At 45.6% G+C, this 23,582-nt stretch overlaps 1 protein-coding gene and 1 non-coding gene across 2 annotated transcripts in view; both read left to right on the forward strand.

The window, feature by feature from the left end:
* The window catches only part of LOC141264173 (gastrula zinc finger protein XlCGF53.1-like), a 47,610-nt gene extending 26,392 nt beyond the window's left edge, over nt 1-21,218 (forward strand). The window contains exon 3 of the mRNA XM_073676482.1: nt 21,153-21,218. Within this exon, the coding sequence (XP_073532583.1) occupies nt 21,153-21,200 (48 nt within the window). The 3' untranslated portion in view covers nt 21,201-21,218. The remainder of the gene's footprint in view (nt 1-21,152) is intronic.
* Nucleotides 14,045-14,116, forward strand: TRNAA-UGC (transfer RNA alanine (anticodon UGC)). The gene has a single exon. It is a non-coding gene; the product is annotated as a tRNA-Ala (tRNA).
* Nucleotides 21,219-23,582: the final 2,364 nt, after the last annotated feature.

Here is a 23,582-nt window from a genome sequence, read left to right on the forward strand (position 1 = left end):
TTAACAAGACGTTTTTAATGCCCCTTGGACAAGACGTGGAGTTCAGAGTGGTTTAACAAGACGGTTTTATTGCCCCTTGGAAGAGATGTGGAGGTCACAGTAGCTTAACAAGACGGTTTTAATGCCCCTTGGAAGAGACGTGGAGTTCAGAGTGGGTTAACAAGACGGTTTTAATGCCCCTTGGAAGAGACGTGGAGGTCACAGTAGCTTGACAAAATGGTTTTTATGCCCCTTGGAAGAGACGTGGAGTTCAGAGTTGTTTAACAAGACGGTTTTAATGCTCCTTGGAAGAGACGTGGAGGTCACAGTAGCTTAACAAGACGGTTTTAATGCCCCTTGGAGGAGTGGTGGAAGTTACAGTGGAATAAAAAGACAATATCAGTGCCCCGTGGAAGAGACGTGGAGGTCACAGTAGCTTGACAAAACGGTTTTAATGCCCCTTGGAAGAGATGTGGAGTTCAGAGTGGTTTAACAAGACGGTTTTAATGCCCCTTGGAAGAGACGAGGTAACAGTGGCTTAACAAGACGGTTTTAATGCTCCTTGGAAGAGACGTGGAGTTCAGAGTAGTTTAACAAGACGGTTTTAATGACCCTTGGAAGAGACGTGGAGGTCACAGTAGCTTAACAAGACAGTTTTAATGCCCCTTGGAAGGGACGTGGTGGTCACAGTAGCTTAACAAGACGGTTTTAATGCCCCTTGGAAGAGACGTGGAGTTCAGAGTGGTTTAACAAGACGGTTTTAATGCCCCTTGGATGAGACCTGGAGGTCACAGTAGCTTAACAAGACCGTTTTAATGTCCCTTGGAAGAGACGTGGAGGTCACAGTAGCTTAACAAGACGGTTTTAATGCCCTTTGGAACAGTGGTGGAGGTCACAGTGGAATAAAAAGACAATATCAATGCCCCTTGGAAGAGACGTGGAGATCACTGTAGCTTAACAAGACGGTTTTATTGCCCCTTGGAAGAGACATGGAGGTCTCAGTAGCTTAACAAGACGGTTTTAATGCCCCTTGGAATAGACATGCAGGTCACACTAGCTTAACAAGACAGTTTTAATGCCCCTTGGAAGAGTGGTGGAGGTTACAGTGGAATAAAAAGACAATTTCAATGCCCCTTGGAAGAGACGTGGAGGTCACAGTAGCTTAACAAGACCTTTTTAATTCCCCTTGAAACAGACGTGGAGATCACAGTAGCTTAACAAGACGGAGACGGTTTTAATGCTCCTTGGACGAGAAGTGGAGTTCAGAGGGGTTTAACAAGACGGTTTTATTGCCCCTTGGAAGAGATGTGGAGGTCACAGTAGCTTAACAAGATGGTTTTAATGCCCCTTGGAAGAGACGTGGAGTTCAGAGAGGGTTAACAAGACGGTTTTAATGCCCCTTGGAAGAGATGTGGAGGTCACAGTAGCTTAACAAAATGGTTTTAATGCCCCTTGGAAGAGACGTGGAGTTTAGAGTGGTTTAACAAGACGGTTTAAATGCTCCTTGGAAGAGACGTGGAGGTCACAGTAGCTTAACAAGACGGTTTTAATGCCCCTTGGAAGAGTGGTGGATGTTACAGTGGAATAAAAAGACAATATCAGTGCCCCGTGGAAGAGACGTGGAGGTCACAATAGCTTAACAATACCGTTTTAATGCCCCTTGGATGAGACGTGGAGATCACAGTACCTTAACAAGACGGTTTTAATGCCCCTTGGAAGAGACGTGGAGTTCAGAGTGGTTTAACAAGACGGTTTTAATGCCCCTTGGAAGAGACGAGTTAACAGTAGCTTAACAAGAAGGTTTAAATGCCCCTTGAAGAGACGTGGAGTTCAGAGTAGTTTAACAAGACGGTTTTAATGCCCCTTGGAAGAAACGTGGAGGTCACAGTAGCTTAACAAGACCGTTTTAATGCCCCTTGGAAGAGACGTGGAGGTCACAGTAGCTTAACAAGACGGAGACGGTTTTAATGCTCCTTGGACGAGAAGTGGAGTTCAGAGGGGTTTAACAAGACGGTTTTATTGCCCCTTGGAAGAGATGTGGAGGTCACAGTAGCTTAACAAGATGGTTTTAATGCCCCTTGGAAGAGACGTGGAGTTCAGAGAGGGTTAACAAGACGGTTTTAATGCCCCTTGGAAGAGACGTGGAGGTCACAGTAGCTTAACAAGACCGTTTTAATGCCCCTTGGAAGAGACGTGGAGGTCACAGTAGCTTAACAAGGCCGTTTTAATGCCCCTTGAAAGAGACGTGGAGTTCAGAGTGGTTTAACAAGACGATTTTAATGCCCCTTGGAAGAGACGTGGAGGTCACAGTAGCTTAACAAAACGGTTTTAATGTCCCTTGGAAGAGACGTGGAGGTCACAATAGCTTAACAAGATAGTTGTAATGCCCCTTGGAAGAGATGTGGAAGTCACAGTAGCTTAACAAGACAGTTTTAATGCCCCTTGGAAGAGACGTGGAGTTCAGAGTGGTTTAACAAGACAGTTTTGCATCCCAGTGACCAACTGTGTCCCGGCTTCCACAATATTAACCCAGTGTGAAGGCGTCAGTGAGATGGACCATCCCTGGCCACAATCACTTGTCCACTTGTTTATGGTTAGGCTGTCCTTCAAATAGGGACGGCTGGGAACCATTTATAGACACCCGGCCTCCCCCAGGTGGCTGTGGACCGCGTGTGGGCACCCGGTGCGGGGCGGCTAGGGACTGAGTATGGACACCCGGCCGCTGGGTGGCTGGGGACTGAGTATAGATACCAGGCCACCGACGCAGCCATGACGTGGTGGCCAGATTCCGCCTCCACATGCCTAAAAGGCCCAATTTCAAGTGCAAGCAAGCAGTATGGTATTGCAGCCTGGGGGTGGGTGGGTGGGTGGCAGGCTGCATACTTGCGCTTGCATTGCAAGGAATGTGGGAGGTACAATTGAACACTGCCCTGGGACAAGGACTTGCATGGCGATAGTTGCAAGTCTGCATCTTCTGATGCGGCAAGGATCACTTCTGATGGGCACACTTTTAGGCAGTGACCTGGGTGTCAGAGATGCTTCCAAGGGTCTTCCCCATGCTGTTCCCATGTCTTTTCAGCAGTGTATGGTTTTTTTTTTTCACTTTTTCATTTTTACGAATCAATTTGTGAAGCACCTGGGGGTTCCAAGTGCTCACTATGCATCTAGATAGGTGCCTTGGGGGGTCTAGTTTCCAAAATGGGGTCACTTGTGGGGGAGCTCCAATGTTTGGGCACACAGGGGCTCTCCAAACGCAACATGGTGTCCGCTACCAATTTGAGCCGATTTTCCATTCAATTTGTTAGCGGACACCATGTTGCATTTGGAGAGTCCCTGTGTGCCCAAACATTGGAGCTCCCCCACAAGTGACCCTATTTTGGAAACTAGACCCCCCCAAGGCACCTATCTAGATGCATAGTGAGCACTTGGAACCCCTAGGTGCTTCACAAATTGATTCGTAAAAATGAAAAAGTGAAAAAAAAAACACTTTTTCATTTTTACGAATCAATTTGTGAAGCACCTGGGGGATTCAAGTGCTCACTATGGATCTAGATAGGTGCCTTGGGGGGTCTAGTTTCCAAAATGGGGTCACTTGTGGGGGAGCTCCAATGTTTGGGCACACACGGGCTCTCCAAACGCAACATGGTGTCCGCTAACAATTTGAGCCGACAATTTGTTAGCGAATACCATGTTGCAGAATCAGGGGGATCCGTTCAAGCGTTCCAGAGTAATTACCTCATAAAGTGACAGTGGTCAGAATTGTAAAAATTGGCCTGGTCATTAACGTGCAAACCACCCTCGGGGGTTAAGGGGTTAAAGAAGAAAGTCTCTTTATTTCTGTTGGATCTATAGAGATAGATAATAGATATAGACAGACATACGGTATATAGACAGAGCGACAGACATAGACATATATTGCACAACCCTCCGACATATTGTAAAATTGAACCCTGTGGAGCTTATCGGGCAGCCTTTTATGATTAAATAGATGAAAAAAATAATGTGGGCTCCCCCCATTTTTTGTAACCAACAAAGGTAAAGCAGACAGCTGAGCGCTGATATTATCAGCCTGGGAAGGTCCCTGGTTATTGGTGCCTTCCCAGCCTAAAAATACCAGCTCGCAGCCCCTCCAAAAGTGGTGCGTCACATTAGGTCCCGTTATTTTCGGATGGATGGAACTTTAGATATTCCATATTTCGTATCGGCTCCAGAAATCCTGCAATCTGCAACTGGGGAATCAAATTAATTATTTGTGACGTAATAATAGAGAAGATATCTGGCACCACCTCTGCTTTAAATACACTTTCCCTTCGATATGGTGAAACTCCTGGATATATGGTGGTGCATGTCCAAGTGAACAATCAAATAGTGCAAAAGCCAAAGTAAAGGTAGCACTCACCAATGGTTCCAAAGATGTCATTTATTTGTACTCACAGTACATATTAACTAGCGGCATCGGACGGAGGTTCCTGAGGGTGTGCGGGGGAGTGAGAGAGAGGACGACGGCTGTTTCGCTCCCTTCCGGAGCTTCAACGGGTCCCAGGGTGGCCTCAGGTGTGGGATCTATCTTCTTCCTCTCCGGGCAGGCAAGGCTGAGGTGACCTGCTTGGTCACAAGTATAGCACTTACGGGAGTCAAATGCAGTCCAGGTGCTGGCAGATGGGGCAGAAGCCACTGAGGGCCAGGTGGCTGGAAGACTGGGGGCGGCTGTAGGCTTACCCCTCTTGCCGAAGGCGGCGGCTGACCTCTGGTGTACAGTTGGCCTCATAGGCATCTGCGATCTGGGCTGCCTTGGCGGCCTCCCTTGGCTCCCGATCCAGCACAAACTGTTGCACTTCCACTGGGCAAAGACAAAGAAACTGGTCCATCACCATCAGATCCTTCAGGTCCTCAAAGGTGGTGACTGACAGTCCTCGGACCCACTGTTCAGCTGGTCCTGAGTCCATCCACCACATCACTGTAACTATCATGTGGTCCACATTGGAGGGCTCTGAACCTTTTCTGGTAAACCTCCGGAGCCAACTGGTACTTTTTTAATCAGGGCCTGCTTGATGGCCTCATAGTCTCCATCGTGCTCTCGAGGGAGAGAAGCAAACACCTCCAGAGCTGTTCCTCTGAGCCCTGGAGTTAGGTACCTTGCCCACTGGTCCGCGGGCAGCTGATACTATCTGCAGGGTTTTTCAAACCCGTGCAGAAATATATCCAAGTCTCCATCCTTTTCCATTACAGGAAAATGCTCCGAACGGGGTTTAAAGCTGTTAATGATGTTAGAATCACAGATCTGCAGGGTGGATGGCTCCTTCTGAATCCGGGCTAGCTTCAGCTGGTGCCGCTGCTCATCTTGCCACTTTCACTCAGCAGCCTCTCGCTCGGCTTGGGCCTGACGCTCATCAGCCTCTCGCTCGGCTTGGGCCTGACGCTCAGCAGTCTCTCGCTCCTTGAATTTCAGGATTAGCTGCAGTTGTCCATCACGTTCATCTGCGGCGAGCAGCTCCAAGGCCATGTGCAGGTGGGATTTCACACTACTCTGACTGCGGGTCTGGCTGACAATCACAGGTGGGACCCCTGCAGCAGCGCCATCCGGGCCTTGGCTGGCCACCCCATCATCAGGGCTCTGCTGTCGAACGGGCTCTGCAGCACCTTGCAACAGTTCAGCAATCATTTGGGCCTTGCTTTTGCCTGTGGAGTCAATCTGTCTCAGCTCACTGAGAGCAGTGATAGTGTCTTATGACTGCTGGTGATACCAGGGCTCTCAATGTGTAGGCATTATTGCCAAATAAAAGATAGGACAGAAAAACAAGAGAAGGGAGGGGATGCAACTGCTACACATATAGTAATGTCCCAGATAAAAAATATTAAAACACTGAGTCTGATTTCTTAAAACTCTGCACAGAATTCTCGCAACAACTGTGCAATTTTCAGTGACAGTAATGATTGCTCAATCCAGTCACTGATGTTCTGTAATATCCCACCGCTGCCACAAATTTGTCACATATTCTACAGAGACGACACCAGGGAGATCACACAATGTCTCACCGTGCCTTCACTCTGTCAGAATTTCGTCAGGGAACCGCGAGCACACGTCCCCACTACTCACTATGGAGGTATCGGCAAGTGACCAGTGAGCATATGGTGTCACACCTCTGCATTCCAACGCATGGAATATGCATATACGCCCCGTACGGTGACTGTCAGCTTCACGATAGCCCAATTATTAATATTATTCGCTGCCACCACCGGCCGAGTTTCAAGTATAATACAGGCCTGGCCGGACACCTGCGTTCTGGTAGCGTATGGCTTCGGGGAAGGGAATGATTACAGGACAAAGAAACAGAGTGATTAAATTTTATATTTCATCCAAAAGGGAGGCAGTGTTTAGGAAAAATATACGAAAGATTTTACAAAAGGAGACAATACAATACATAAGCAGTTACACAAAATAATAAGGAAGAAGAGACTTACTATAAGATCGCTGAGACGATTCAATATACAATGGGTATGGAAAGTATTCAGACCCCTTTAAATTTTTCACAGAGAGCCGGAACACGCTGTGGAGACAGGACCTGCGGCCAGCGGGGAACAAGGAGAGGTATTTGATTTTATTATTTTTTTCTGTATGGAGCATTATATGGGGCCATACTGTATGGAGCATTATATGGGGCCCATACAGTATGGAGTAATACAGTGGATATGGAAAGTATTCAGACCCCTTTTAAATTTTTCACTCTTTGTTTCATTGCAGCCATTTGGAAAATTCTAAAAAGTTCATTTTTTTTCTCATTAAAGTACACTCTGCACCCCATCTTGACTGAAAAAAATCAGAAATGTAGAAATTTTTGCAAATTTATTAAAATAGAAAAACTGAAATATCACACGGTCATAAGTATTCACACCCTTTGCTCAGACACTCATATTTAAGTCACATGCTGTCCATTTCCTTGTGATCCTCCTTGAGTTGGTTCTACTCCTTCATTGGAGTCCAGCTGTGTTTAATTAAACTGATAGGACTTGATTTGGAAAGGCACACACCTGTCTATATAAGACCTCACAGCTCACAGTGCATGTCAGACCAAATGAGAATCATGAGCACAAAGGAACTGCCCAAGGAGCTCAGAGACAGAATTGTAGCAAGGCACAGATCTGGCCAAGGTTACAAAATAATTTCTGTATTACTCAAGGTTCCTAAGAGCACAGTGGCCTCCATAATCCTTAAATGGAAGAAGTTTGGGACCACCAAAAGTCTTCCTAGACCTGGCCGTCCAGCCAAACTGAGCAATCGTGGATGAAGAGCCCTGGTGAGAGAGGTAAAGAAGAACCCCAAGATCACTGTGGCTGAGCTCCAGAGATGCAGTAGGGAGATGGGAGAAAGTTTTACAAAGTCAACTATCACTGTAGCCCCCCACCAGTCGGGCCTTTATGGCAGAGTGGCCCCACAGAAGCCTCTCCTCAGTGCAAGACATATGAAAGCCCGCATAGAGTTTGCTCAAAAACATATGAAGGACTCCTAGACTATGACAAATAAGATTCTCTGGTCTGATGAGACGAAGATAGAACTTTTTGGTTATAATTTTAAGCGGTATGTATGGAGAAAAACAGGCACTGTTCATCACCTGCCCAATACAATCCCAACAGTGAAACATGGTGGTGGCAGCATCTTGCTATGGGGGTGTTTTTCAGCTGCAGGGACAGGATGACTGGTTGCAATTAAAGGAAACATAAATGCGGCCAAGTACAGAGATATCCTGGATGAAAACATCTTCCAGAGTGCTCTGGACCTCAGACTTGGCCGAAGGTTCACCATCCAACAAGACATTAACTCTAAGCACACAGCTAAAATAACAAAGGAGTGGCTTCAAAACAACTCTGTGACCATTCTTGACTGTGCCCATTCTTGACTAAACCCAATTGAGCATCTCTGGAGAGACCTGAAAATGGCTGTCCACCAACGTTCACCATCCAACCTGACGGATCTGGAGAGGATCTGCAAGGAAGAATGGCAGAGGATCCCAAAATCCAGGTGTGAAAAACTTGTTGCATCATTCCCAAGAAGACTCATGTCTGTACTAGCTCAGATGGGGGCTTCTACTCAATGCTGAGCAAAGGGTCTGAAGACTTGTGACCATGTGATATATCAGTTTTTCTTTTTTAATAAATTTGCAAAAATTTCTACATTTCTGTTTTTTTCAGTCAAGATGGGGTGCAGAGTGTACTTTAATGAGAAAAAATGAACTTTTTAGAATTTACCAAATGGCGGCAATGAAACAAAGAGTGAAAAATTTAAAAGGGGTCTGAATACTTTCCGTATCCACTGTATTGCTCCATACTGTATGGGCTCCATATAATCCTCCATACAGTATGGCCCCATATAGTGCTTTATACAGTATGGGCCCCATATAATGCTCCATACAGAAAAAAAAAAAAATCAAATACCTCTCCTTGTTCCCCGCTGGCCGCAGGTCCTGTCTCCACAGTTTGTTCCGGCTCTCTGCACTGTGACTGCTCAGCACAGAGGGGGCGCTGTAGTGATCGCGCCCTCTGCCCTGAGAGGTCACAGAGTCGTAAGACACCGGAACTGCGGAGGAACGTGGAGAGATGAGTATCGCGAGCAGTTTAAAGCAATGTGGGACGCGGTGCCAGCGCCCGTGCTGTACAGCTCTGCCAGCTGTATAGTGGCCGCTGCCGGGTACTGCACACCTGACCCTATTCATACGAATATAGTGGATCTGCAGTACCCAGCTGTGGCCACTATGCAGTTGTCGGCGCTGTGCTGTTCCAGTCAGCAAATAATCACATCCAACCGGCACCAAGAACACCTGATCGCGCGTGCCGGGGGTCGCGTCCCCATTAATCTGATATTGGTCGCCTATCCTAAGGGTAAGCCATCAATATAAAAGAGCTGGACATCCCCTTTAACTGTTGCCACTACCCCTATATCAACTAATGGTAAATCCCTCCCTCACTTATCATTATGTGCTGCTAATGTTACGTAACGACATTCTATATAGTAAAGTCACAACCAGACATAGAGATGGTAAATATTATTTATTTTTATGAATATTTGGACAAATAATGGAATATATGACGATATCATAGTCTGGGGCTGCAGCTGTTATCAGCATCACTGCACATGATGGAATCAGTGTCTCTATGAAGCAGATGAGGGATCTGTGGATCATTATGGAAATGATCTGTAACTTCTGCAGATTTCTGTAAAGAGAAGACGCCAAATTATTACATCTCATCAATAGATTCCCAGTAAAAAGTTAATAATCAGCTGGAAAATATAAAAAAGAAAATTCTAATATCTACTTACATGAAGGAGAAGTCATTCTGATCTAATTCCTCAATGTTCTCCAGACTTGGATCATCCTTCTATGAAAAGGAGAAAAGAACAATTACTTATATGTCACATGTGATATAGATATCATGGGACAGCGGGAATGAGAGGTGACTTACCATCTGGTGTTTTTGGGGTATTCATGGCCCTTCATGCTTGGTAAGATGTTGACCAAAGCTGATGGTAAACTAAAGAGAGATCAGAACAGCAGGAAGTTAAAGGTGATTTTTTTTACAGTTTTGTAATGAATGTAGTGTTAATGTATGCATTGCTCCCTTACCTGGGCTGGGGTTCAGTATGTTCTCTACCACTGTCTGCACCATGAACATGGTGCTTCAATGGAAGCAGTGGTTACGGCACAGGGGGCACAGAGGTTTGGAGCGGAGCCATCTAGTAATACATCCCTGGTGGAAGGTGTGGTCACATGGAAGGACCGTGACCTGCTCTCCGATCTCATATTCGGTCATACAGATGATACATGACTCGGCCTCCTCCTGTGCGGTTACATCCCTTGTTGGGAGATTTGCAATTAGCAGTGCTCTCCTGTGAACCCAATGCTGCCGCCTCTGCCGCTCATGTAGATTTTGTGCAGGTGGCTCCACAGCATTGCTGTCGCTCTGACGTCCATCACTGGTAGAAGGTCTTTCCTCGTCTCTAGGAGGAGACCGTCCATCACTGGTAGAAGGTCTCTCCTGCACAGGTAGGTTTTGTGCAGGTGGCTCCACCTGTGGCAGTGTTGGTGTCATCACACCCACTTCCTCCAGTTGAATGGGTGGGAGGGGACGGCCGCCATCCCTGCTGCTCTCTCCTGTTGTTCCGGAGGGCTCTGCAGGGGCTGGTCTTAGAGGAGAGCGGCTTCTATCCCTGCTCTCTTCCTGTCCTCTACGCCGTGGAGGATCTCTGGCCCGTCTCCCTCTCCTCTCAGTGACAGCATTGCTGTCTCTCTGGCGTCCATCACTGGTAGAAGGTCTTTCCTGATCTCTTGGAGAAGACCTCCTTCCATCACTGGTAGAAGGTCTTTCCTGATCTCTTGGAGGAGACCTCCTCCGTCCATGGACAATTATGGCCTGACCTATAAACAAAAAAGAAGTTATCAGAATTTTTCCCAATTTTAGCAAACACTTTTGGGCTATAGTGATGGGTCCTGCTGTGGTGTTTAGGGAGAGGGGAACCCTAGAAAGAATTGACTTTATTTTGGACTTCGTAAACCTACACTGTCTGTCCTGAAATGCATCTCATCTTACCTCAAGGATATCTCCTCCCAGGAAAGCCCTATAGTGTGGGAATATTGTCTATCTCCCCCAAATATTTCACTTACCTTGATTTTCTGGTCGGCGCAGCCATGCCTCATTGTCAGCAATCAGCTGACGTAGCTCCCGGGCGCTCATGACTTAGGTACCTGGAGCTGGCTGATAGAATATTGGAGAACTAAGCTCTCCGGTGGCACCGGTGTTATTGTGCTCTGATCAAAGATCAAGAAGAATAAATGGAAGTAATCACCAGATGTGTAACACAAACTAGTTCGCTCTTCCACAACCAAAGTGAAGTCTCAGCAAAAGCATCAACTCAAGAAATGGCGCTGATGTCACAGTGCTCAGAGATTATATACCCTCAGGACATTCCATGATGTCATTATGACATCATAACTGAGTGACCCCCTAATCCTGAGCATAGCCTTGTGACATCAGAGCAGCGAGGCCGCCATGTCTGCTGCCAACTGGTGAATGAGGCAGAGAATGTGGAATAGAAATATCCCATCTGATTAATAGAATATAAATGTATATAAATCTGTGTTGGAAAAGATAGAAAAATCAGTTTTCTCCATGTTTGTAAATGGTCATTTTTTTGCTTTGGTAGATATTATATACATGTTATATATGGTATAAATTATCCTCTGCTGTGAATGATAAGAATGGAATGTTATTCTTTATCATTTATAGTTGTGGGTGATACATTATTGCTAAACAATAAACAACTCACCGACCTGTCAGGGAAATGATCAGGTTATATAAATAAGTGAAATAGAATAAATAATAATAGAAGGTAAAGTATACAAATGCCTCTAAAAAAAAAAGTCATCAGTGTTTTTACTTTTCTGTACCACCAGGGCCATCCTACAAGATATACACGGATTTTACCTAGGTGTCACGTGCCCCTATAATAATGTATCCATATCACTTAGTTACCCCAAATCCACAAAACTATCTATTAGAACAGGACCTGGACTGGTAATCTTCCTACCTGGCAGATTCCCTGTGGACACCTCTGGTGGGCTGGTCAGTGGATCACCAGCAAGGTGTAGATTTAGCAGAAGGAGATGGTGAAATTGCCCTCCTAAAGTATAACAATAGTAACTATAACAATAGTATGTTTGCATACTATAGCGCTACAGAGTGCTACTTTATTTGTTGGTTATATATGGAGATGGCTACTCTTACTAAGCACCTGTACACACCGGTTTTCTGTTTTGGAAGTGACGGTCAGTCTTTTGATATTTGTATACATAGGATTTCTGACTGATCACTCAACCTCTAAGCCTCAGGAGGTTTTAATTATAGCAGGATCCTACTCTCCCATATACATGTAGACTTTAGTATAAGATTGGATTCACACTAGGTAGGTTCCTGGCAGCGAGAGTCGCCTTACCGTGACTATCGGGTACACATGAATTGGCCAATTTATGCACTAAGAATTCTCATTTATTTCTATTTTCTAGAGCAGTAATGCTATTCAAATTTCATATATTTCATGTTTGCATGCTATAGCGCTACAGAGTGCTACTTTATATGTTAGTTACATATAGAGATGGCTACTCTTAGTAAGCACCTGTACAGACCAGTTTTCTGTTTTGGAAGTGACGGTCAGTCTTTTTATAGCTGTTATTATTAACCTGGGAACATTTTGGGCTAATGGCCCCTTTCCCTGGCTAGTAATATCAGCCCCCAGCACATGGCTTTCCCTCTGCTGGTTATGAAAATTTGGCCAGAGACCACTCTGTTTTTTTAATTTAATTCTTTATTTTACACATAATGTACACTGGGTATGCTGACTACAACTTCCATCACTGTCGCCTGCTCGCGCTGGTCTCAGGCAACAATGATGTGAGCTGCATTCAGCTCCCGGCGCCTGTCCAGCACTCCTGCATTCAAAAGTCCCACATTAGAGCTACCGTGAGACTCGGTGGCTTGAACTCCATTAACCTTGTAGAGTTCAAAGCCACCGGGTCTCCTGGCTGTTGCAAGACCCCGAAACCTTCAGGCGAAACTTTGAGGGACATTTTAGGTTTTGGGATATTACAGCTGCTGGAACACCTAGAGGCTGCAAACTAAGATTACCTTAGGTGTGTATTTTACTGTGCTTGTTAATAAAAAAAAAAAAAGAAGTGGGGTCCCTCGTAATTTTCATAATCAGCAAAGGGAAAGTCAACAGCTGGTGGCTTATATTAATATTTTGGGAACAGGCCAATAGCCATAAAGGTTCCCAGGCTATTAATATCAGCTCACAGCTGTTTGTTTAGCCTTTACTGGTTATTATAGGGGAGACCCCAAACAAAAATTGATGTGGGGTCACCCTATATTCACTAACCATCAAAGGCTAAACAGACAGCTGCAGGCTGATATTAATAGCTTAGGAAGTGGATATGGTTATTGTCCACCTCCTAGACTAAAAACATCAGCTCTCAGCTGCTCCAGAATTGGTGCATCAATAAAATGTACCAAATCTGATGCTTAGCATCCACTCTTCCCACTTACCCTGATGTGATGACAAGTGGGTAAATGATTGTGGGGTTGACGTCAGCTGTTTTATGGCCGCTAACATCAAGCCCACAAGTTTGTAATGGAGAGGCATCTATAAGACGCCCTATTACTAACCCAATAGTCAGATTGTAAAAAAAAACACCCAGAATAAAGTCCTTTATTTGAAATAAAGACAAACACTCCTTTATTGAAATAAAAATAAAAAAGTATTATACTCACCTGTACACCTAATTCACCAAAGCCCTTGTCCCCTGTAAAAGAGAAAAAAAATTAAAAAACCACCATAATGCTCACCTTAATACCTAATCCCTGATGCCCTTGTCACCTGTAAACGAGAAAAAATAGTAATCCACCATAATACTCACCTGTCCGCCGTGAATATAATCCATACTGTCCCACGACAATCCGGATGACTTGGAGAATAGTCACATCAGCAGTCACTAATGTGACTGCTCTCCACGACAGTCGGCTCACACTGACACAAGAGTGTAATCTCTCCTGCAGGCGATGCCGCCTTTCTGCCACCGCTGATGGCCTGGAACCAATCATGAGGCTTAAGCAATGTCAGAAGATCATCATGGGGTGCAGTGCTTGTCACAGTGCGTATCTGGGAGGTAAGTGCTCTGTGCTTTCTTCTTATTTGATTGGGACAATAGAAAAGTGCCATCCAGTAGGGAACAATCTCTTTAAAATATGCGAAAAGCAGAATTGCATTTTTTTTAATCTGTTCAATAAAAGGCATAAAAAATAAAATCGCCTCCTTTTTTCCCCATATTTTAAATATAAACAAATAATAAAAAATTAAAGAAAAATAGTTTTGTCTTGTCCCTAATAGTCCAGACTATTAGAATATGATGTTATTTATGCTGCATGATTATAAAAGAGAAAAAATAATAGAGAAAATCTATTAGTAGATAGTCATAGATTAGTGTCTCTTGGAGATGAGAACAAATCCCTGGGTGTCCATACAGGGGATGTAGCTCAGTGGTAGAGTGCATACTTTGCCAGTATGAGGCCCTGGGTTCAATCCCTGGCATCTCCATGTTTTGTGATACAAAAAGCTAGTAAAGTCTCCAAATGTTCAGCAATCTGATACGTGTGAGTATACAGCAATTCGTCTCTCTGGGTGTAACACGGAAACTGCACTGAGCACTAAATATCAGATATTTGCTTTTGAAAATGTTATGCAGAGTGATTGTTGGACACTAGGGGGCAGTGTAATCAGCACAATACACCTACATACATCGCTAGAGACTAGAGAGGAGGAAATCAGTTTTCAGGACCAGCGGCCGCAACAGTTATTCTGTGGTCGCTGGACAGGAGCCCCCCAAACCTAATCCCACCTGCTGGTATATTATGTGAGTACTGTGTGCTATTAGTACAGTATTAGTATTTGATACGCTGCTGATTTTGCAGGTTTCCCACCAACAAAGAATGGAGAGGTCTGTAATTTTTATGGTAGGTACACTTCACCTATGAGAGACAGAATCTGAAAAGAAAACAGAAAATCACATTGTATTTTTACCCTTTAACGACCTTGGGTTTTTCCGTTTTTCTTTTTTTTATTTTTTGCCCCCTTTTGTCTCCGAGCCATAGCCTTTTTATTTTTTCGTCAATATGGCCATGTGAGGGCTTATTTTTTGCGGGACAAGTTCTACTTTTAAAAGTTATTACTGGTTTTATCATATCGTGTACTGGAAAATGAGAAAAAAATTCCAAGTGCAGTGAAACTGCAAAAAAAATGCAATTTCACTGTGTTTTTTTTTTTTACCACGTTCACTGAATGCTAAAACTGACCTGCCATTATTATTCTCCAGGTCATTACGAGTTTGTAGACCCCAAACATGTATAGGTTCTTTTTTAGTGGTGAAAAAAAAATCCAAAGTTTGCTAAAAAAAAAACAATGGCGCCATTTTCTGAGACTCCATTTTTCGGGATCTGGGGCCGGGTGAGGGCTTATTTTTTGCGTGTCGAGATGACGTTTTTATTGATACTATTTTGGGGTAGATACGATGTTTTGATCGCCCGTTAATGCATTTTATTGCAATGTTGCAGCGACCAAAAAACGTAATTCTGGCGTTTAAAATGTTTTTCTCGTTACACCGTTTTCCGACCGGAATAATTCTTTTTTTATATTGATAGATCGGGCGATTCTGAACGCGGCAATACAAAATATGTGTGTGTGTTTTTTTTTAATTATTTTATTTTGAATGGGGCGAAAGGGGGGTGATTTAAACTTTAATATATATATACATATTTTTATATTTTTAAAAACATTTTTTCCATTTTCTGCATGCTTCAATAGTCTCCATAGGACACTAGAAGCTGCAGTTATCTGATCGGCTCTGTTACACACAGGCGATGAGCAGATCTCCTCTGTGTAGCAGAATTGCTCACTTGCTATGAGCGCCGACCACTGGGTGACCCTCATAGCAAGCGAGACACGACAACGACAGGGGTCTGCTGCAGACCCCGGGTTGTCATGCCCACCCATCGGTGACCCGCGATCAGAGATTGACAGTGGCATTTATCAGCCGCGGTTGGATCGCGATTCCACCCGCGGCTGTTGCGGGCACATGTCAGCTGTAAGAATCAGCTGACATCTGCCCAGTTCAGCACTGGCTCAGCGCCGGACCCCGTGCTGAACCGGGGGTGATGGCCTAGGGCAGTGATGGCGAACCTTTTACTGACCAAGTGCCCAAACTGTAATCCAAAACCCACTTATTTATCGCCAAGTGCCAACACGGCAAATTAACCTGAATACTGAGGTTTTAGTTTAGAAAAAACAACTCATACAGAGAGCAGACGAGGGCAGCATAGAGCAGCCACCGAAAGGAGCAGGGGTATGAGACCGCAGAAATAACGAATGTGCTCACCCCCATCTTGTTATATGCCCCCAATCCATGTATATATGCTGCCCTCCCCCAATCCATGTATATATGCTGTTCCCCACCCAGTCCATGTATATATGTTCTTTCCCTCCCCCCTCCCATTCCATGTATATATGCTCTTTCCCTCCCCCCTCCCATTCCATGTATATATGCTCAATCCCTCCCCCCTCCCATTCCACATATATATGCTCTATCCCTCCCCCCTCCCATTCCATGTATATATGCTCTATCCCTCCCCCCTCCCATTCCATGTATATATTCTCTTTCCCTTCCCCCCTCCCATTTCATGGATATATGCTCTTTCCCTCTCATTCCATGTATATATGCTCTTTCCCTCCCCCCTCCCATTCCATGTATATATTCTCTTTCTCTCCCCCCTCCCATTCCATGTATATATGCTCTTTCCCTTCCCCCCTCTCATTCCATGTATATATTCTCTTTTCCTCCCCCCTCCCATTCCATGTATATATGCTCTTTCCCTTCCCCCCTCTCATTCCATGTATATATGCTCTTTCCCTCCCCCCTCCCATTCCATGTATATATGCTCTTTCCCTCCGCCCCATTCCATGTATATATGCTCTTTCCCTCCCCCCTCCCATTCCATGTATATATGCTCTTTCCCTCCCCCCTCCCATTCCATGTATATATGCTCTTTCCCTCCCCCCTCCCATTCCATGTATATATGCTCTTTCCCTCCCCCCTCCCATTCCATGTATATATTCTCTTTCCCTCCCCCCTCCCATTCCATGTATATATGCTCTTTCCCTTCCCCCCTCCCATTCCATGTATATATGCTCTTTCCCTTCCCCCCTCCCATTCCATGTATATATGCTCTTTCCCTCCCATTCTGTGTATATATGCTCTTTCCCTCCCCCCCCCATTTCATGTATATATGCTCTTTCCCTCCCCCCTCCCATTCCATGTATATATGCTCTTTCCCTCCCCCCCATTCCATGTATATATGCTCTTTCCCTCCCCCCTCCCATTCCATGTATATATGCTCTTTCCCTCCCATGCCATTCCATGTATATATGCTCTTTCCCTTCCCCCCTCCCATTCCATGTATATATGCTCTTTCCCTCCCCCCCATTCCATGTATATATGCTCTTTCCCTCCCTCCTCCCATTCCATGTATATATGCTCTTTCCCTCCTCCCTCCCATTCCATGTATATATGCTCTTTCCCTCCACCCTCCCATTCCATGTATATATGCTCTTTCCCTCCCCCCTCCCATTCCATGTATATATGCTCTTTCCCTTCTCCTCTCATTCCATGTACAGTACAGACCAAAAGTTTGGACACACCTTCTCACTTAAAGATTTTTCTGTATTTTCATGACTATGAAAATTGTACATTCACACTGAAGGCATCAAAACTATGAATTAACACATGTGGAATTATATACTTAACAAAAAAGTGTGAAACAACTGAAAATATGTCTTATATTCTAGGTTCTTCAAAGTAGCCACCTTTTGCTTTGATGACTGCTTTGCACACTCTTGGCATTCTCTTGATGAGCTTCAAGAGGTAGTCACCGGAAATGGTCTTCCAACAATCTTGAAGGAGTTCCCAGAGATGCTTAGCACTGGTTGGCCCTTTTGCCTTCACTCTGCGGTCCAGCTCACCCCAAACCATCTCGATTGGGTTCAGGTCTGGTGACTGTGGAGGCCAGGTCATCTGGCGTAGCACCCCATCACTCTCCTTCTTGGTCAAATAGCCCTTACACAGCCTGGAGGTGTGTTTGGGGTCATTGTCCTGTTGAAAAATAAATGATGGTCCAACTAAACGCAAACCGGATGGAATAGCATGCCGCTGCAAGATGCTGTGGTAGCCATGCTGGTTCAGTATGCCTTCAATTTTGAATAAATCCCCAACAGTGTCACCAGCAAAGCACCCCCACACCATCACACCTCCTCCTCCATGCTTCACGGTGGGAACCAGGCATGTAGAGTCCATCCATTCACCTTTTCTGCGTCGCACAAAGACACAGTGGTTGGAACCAAATATCTCAAATTTGGACTCATCAGACCAAAGGACAGATTTCCACTGGTCTAATGTCCATTCCTTGTGTTCTTTAGCCCAAACAAGTCTCTTCTGCTTGTTGCCTGTCTTTAGCAGTGGTTTCCTAGCAGCTATTTTACCATGAAGGCCTGCTGCACAAAGTCTCCTCTTAACAGTTGTTGTAGAGATGTGTCTGCTGCTAGAACTCTGTGTGGCATTGACCTGGTCTCTAATCTGAGCTGCTATTAACCTGAGATTTCTGAGGCTGGTGACTCGGATAAACTTATCCTCAGAAGCAGAGGTGACTCTTGGTCTTCCTTTCCTGGGGCGGTCCTCATGTGAGCCAGTTTCTTTGTAGCGCTTGATGGTTTTTGCAACTGCACTTGGGGACTCTTTTTAAAGTTTTCCCAATTTTTCGGACTGACTGACCTTCATTTCTTAAAGTAATGATGGCCACTCGTTTTTCTTTACTTAGCTGCTTTTTTCTTGCCATAATACAAATTCTAACAGTCTATTCAGAAGGACTATCAGCTGTGTATCCACCAGACTTCTGCACAACACAACTGATGGTCCCAACCCCATTTATAAGGCAAGAAATCCCACTTATTCAACCTGACAGGGCACACCTGTGAAGTGAAGACCATTTCCGGTGACTACCTCTTGAAGCTCATCAAGAGAATGCCAAGAGTGTGCAAAGCAGTCATCAAAGCAAAAGGTGGCTACTTCGAAGAACCTAGAATATAAGACATATTTTCAGTTGTTTCACACTTTTTTTTTAAGTATATAATTCCACATGTGTTAATTCATAGTTTTGATGCCTTCAGTGTGAATGTACAATTTTCATAGTAAAGAAAATACAGAAAAATCTTTAAATGAGAAGGTGTGTCCAAACTTTTGGTCTATACTGTATATCCTGTGATTTCCGTAATTCAGGACTTTTCCTTCTTGGTTTTACAATTTCAATGTTGAGGGATTTATAACAATATAACACAGCAGCGCCGCACACGGAGACCATTGTCTGACAGAAATAAGAAGGTCTTCAGGCTCCTCCACCCGGGGATGGAGCTCAGTGGTAGAGCGGATGCTTCGCATGTGATCCACTGACCAGCCCACCCGAGGTGTCCACAGGGAATCTGCATGGTAGGAAGATTACCAGTCCAGGTCCTTTTCTAATAGATAGTTTTGTGGATTTGGGGTAACTGAGTGATATGGACACATTATTATAGGGGCACGTGACACCTAGGTAAAATCCGTGTATATCTTGTAGGATGGCCCTGGTGGTACAGAAAAGTAAAAACACTGATGACTTTTTTTTAGAGGCATTTGTATACTTTACCTTCTATTATTATTTATTCTATTTTCACTTATTTATATAACCTGATCATTTCCCTGACAGGTCGGTGAGTTGTTTATTGTTTAGCAATAATGTATCACCCACAACTATAAATGATAAAGAATAACATTCCATTCTTATCATTTACAGCAGAGGATAATTTATACCATATATAACATGTATATAATATCTACCAAAGCAAAAAAATGACCATTTACAAACATGGAGAAAACTGATTTTTCTATCTTTTCCAACACAGATTTATATACATTTATATTCTATTAATCAGATGGGATATTTCTATTCCACATTCTCTGCCTCATTCACCAGTTAGCAGCAAACATGGCGGCCTGGCTGCTCTGATGTCACAATGCTATGCTCAGGATTATGGGGTCACTCAGTTATGATGTCATAATGACATCATGGAATGTCCTGAGGGTATATAATCTCTGAGCACTGTGACATCAGCGCCATTTCTTGAGTTGATGCTTTTGCTGAGACTTCACTTTGGTTGTGGAAGAGCGAACTAGTTTGTGTTACACATCTGGTGATTACTTCCATTTATTCTTCTTGATCTTTGATCAGAGCACAATAACACCGGTGCCACCGGAGAGCTTAGTTCTCCAATATTCTATCAGCCAGCTCCAGGTACCTAAGTCATGAGCGCCCGGGAGCTGCGTCAGCTGATTGCTGACAATGAGGCATGGCTGCGCCGACCAGAAAATCAAGGTAAGTGAAATATTTGGGGGAGATAGACAACATTCCCACACTATAGGGCTTTCCTGGGAGGAGATATCCCTGGGGTATGATGGGATGCATTTCAGGACAGACAGTGTAGGTTTACGAAGTCCAAAATAAAGTCGATTCTTTCTAGGGTTCCCATCTCCCTAAACACCACAGCAGTAGAAGGACCCATCACTATAGCCCAAAAGTGTTTGCTAAAATTGGAAAAAATTCTGATAACTTCTTTTTTGCTTATAGGTCAGGCCATAATTGTCCATAGACGGAGGAGGTCTCCTCCAAGAGATCAGGAAAGACCTTCTACCAGTGATGGAAGGAGGTCTTCTCCAAGAGATCAGGAAAGACCTTCTACCAGTGATGGACGCCAGAGAGACAGCAATGCTGTCACTGAGAGGAGAGGGAGACGGGCCAGAGATCCTCCACTGCGTAGAGGACAGGAAGAGAGCAGGGATAGAAGCCGCTCTCCTCTAAGACCAGCCCCTGCGGAGCCCTCCGGAACAACAGGAGAGAGCAGCAGGGATAGCGGCCGTCCCTTCCCACCCATTCAACTGCAGGAAGTGGGTGTGATGACACCACCACTGCCACCTGAACAAAACCTACCTGTGCAGGAGAGACCTTCTACCAGTGATGGACGGTCTCCTCCAAGAGACGAGGAAAGACCTTCTACCAGTGATGGACGTCAGAGCGACAGCAATGCTGTGGAGCCACCTGCACAAAATCTACATGTGCGGCAGAGGCGGCAGCATTGGGTTCACAGGAGAGCACTGCTAATTGCAAATCTCCCAACAAGGGATGTAACCGCACAGGAGGAGGCCGAGTCATGTATCATCTGTATGACCGAATATGAGATCGGAGAGCAGGTCACGGCCCTTCCATGTGACCACACCTTCCATCAGGGATGTATTACTAGATGGCTCCGCTCCAAACCTCTGTGCCCCCTGTGCCGTAACCACTGCTTCCATTGAAGCACCATGTTCATGGTGCAGACAGTGGTAGAGAACATACTGAACCCCAGCCCAGGTAAGGGAGCAATGCATACATTAACACTACATTCATTACAGAACTGTAAAAAATATCACCTTTAACTTCCTGCTGTTCTGATCTCTCTTTAGTTTACCATCAGCTTTGGTCAACATCTTACCAAGCATGAAGGGCCATGAACACCCCAAAAACACCAGATGGTAAGTCACCTCTCATTCCCGCTGTCCCATGATATCTATATCACATGTGACATATAAGTAATTGTTCTTTTCTCCTTTTCATAGAAGGATGATCCAAGTCTGGAGAACGTTGAGGAATTAGATCAGAATGACTTGTCCTTCATGTAAGTAGATATTAGATTTTGCTTTTTTATATTTTCCATCTGATTATTAACTTTTTACTGGGAATCTATTGATGAGATGTAATAATTTGGCGTCTTCTCTTTACAGAAATCTGCAGAAGTTACAGATCATTTACATAATGATCCACAGATCCCTCATCTGCTTCATAGAGACACTGATTCCATCATGTGCAGTGATGCTGATAACAGCTGCAGCCCAGACTATGATATCGTCATATATTCCATTATTTGTCCAAATATTCCTAAAAATAAATAATATTTACCATCTCTATGTCTGGTTGTGACTTCACTATATAGAATGTTGTTACGTAACATTAGTGTAACGGGTCTGGGAGGCGGAACCTCTGAGCAACTATACAAGGGGGCGGTCCTTGTAAGGAAGCGGGTGGCGCCCAGAGAAGACGGGCAGGTAGTCACAGCAAGTGACAGGGACAGTCTCTGGGTAAACGGGCAGGTGGTCACGGCAAGTGACCGGGACAGTCTCTGGGTAAATGGGCAGGTGGTCACGGCAAGTGACCGGGACAGTCTCTGGGTAAACGGGCAGGTGGTCACGGCAAGTGACCGGGACAGTCTCTGGGTAAACGGGCAGGTGGTCACGGCAAGTGACGGCAGAGCCTCCAGGTAGGCTAGCAGGCTGGTAGCAGGTGGACGCTCCCAGGTGAGCGAGCAAGAGTCTCTGGACAGGCAGGTGGTCACAGTACGTGACGGCGGAGCCTCCAGGTAGGCTAGCAGGCAGGTAGCAGGTGAGCGCTCCCAGGTGAGCGGGCAAGAGTCTCTGGACAGGCAGGTGGTCACAGCACGTGACGGTGGAACCTCCAGGTAGGCTAGCAGACAGGTAGCAGGTGAGCGCTCCCAGGTGAGCGGGCAAGAGTCTCTGGACAGGCAGGTGGTCACAGCACGTGACGGCGGAGCCTCCAGGTAGTCTAGCAGGCAGGTAGCAGATGAGCGCTCCCAGGTGAGCGGGCAGACGGATCCATAGACAGACTGGCAGAGCTGGTAGGCAGACTGTCGGACCGCAGGAATAGCAGCAGATAGACACGAGGCAGGCAGGTATCAGACAGGAAACTGGCAGGCAACTGGCAGGTAACTGGAAACGGGACCTGAGGGCTGAAGCAGAGTGATGAACTGTGCTACAACATTGCTCGGGCACCTCCATTTTGGAGGAGGTACCTTATATATGGTGAAGTCCTCCGGCCATTGGCCGGGAACTCCTTAAGGCGGCGCGCGCGGCCCCTTTAAGAGAGGGGGAGCGCGCGCGCGCCCTAAGCACCGTGGCCGGGAAGCAGCGCGCGCTGCCAGCAGAGCGGGAGGAGGACGCCGGGCACGGAGCGGAGAGGTGAGGGGAACAGCGTCCCTGCCTAGCAGGAGGCAGGGACGCCGATGCTACAGTACCCCCCCCCCTTTAGGCCCCCCCCTTTTTTAGGCCAGAGAGAAATTTATCAAGGATGAGAGGGGCATGGATGTTCTCCCGGGGCTCCCACGTTCTCTCCTCAGGACCAAACCCCTTCCAATCTACCAGAAAAAAGGTTTTTCCTCTTACCCTTTTGGTGGCCAGAATGTTCTCTACCTCAAATTCGTTCTCAGCGGAAACCGGAGCAGGGGGCGTACCTGTAGACTTGGAAAAAGAGTTAAGTACCACGGGTTTGAGGAGAGATACATGGAAGGAGTTAGGGATCCGTAAGTTGGCCGGGAGATTCAATTTATAGGCCACCGGATTGATTTGTTTGATAACTTCCAGTGGGCCGATGAACCGAGGCCCTAACTTGTAGGAGGGAATCTTGAGCCGGACATACTTGGACGAGAGCCAGACTTTATCTCCAGGACGGAATTGTGGAGGATCCAGGCGTTTTTTGTCAGCGTGTTTTTTCATCCGCTCGGACGACTGAAGGAGTGCGGATCGGGTACTCTCCCAAATGGAGGAGAATCCACTAACGAGAGATTCCGCAGCCGGATTGTCCACCGAGGTGGAGACGGGAAACGGGATCCGAGGATGCTGACCGAAGACTACAAAAAACGGGGATTTGGAGGAAGACTCGCTCTCGTGATTGTTGTAAGAGAACTCGGCCCATGGTAGGAGATCCACCCAGTCCGAATGGTGGGCATTAACGAAGTGCCAGAGGTAACTGGTCAGGTTCTGATTGATCCGCTCCACTTGACCATTGGACTGTGGGTGGTAAGCGGAGGAGAAGTCCAGAGTGAC

The sequence above is a fragment of the Phyllobates terribilis genome, unplaced genomic scaffold, assembly GCF_046119375.1.
Source record: "Phyllobates terribilis strain yellow unplaced genomic scaffold, ASM4611937v1 Scaffold_4__5_contigs__length_816908805, whole genome shotgun sequence".
In the NCBI taxonomy this organism is placed as follows: Eukaryota; Metazoa; Chordata; class Amphibia; order Anura; family Dendrobatidae; genus Phyllobates; species Phyllobates terribilis.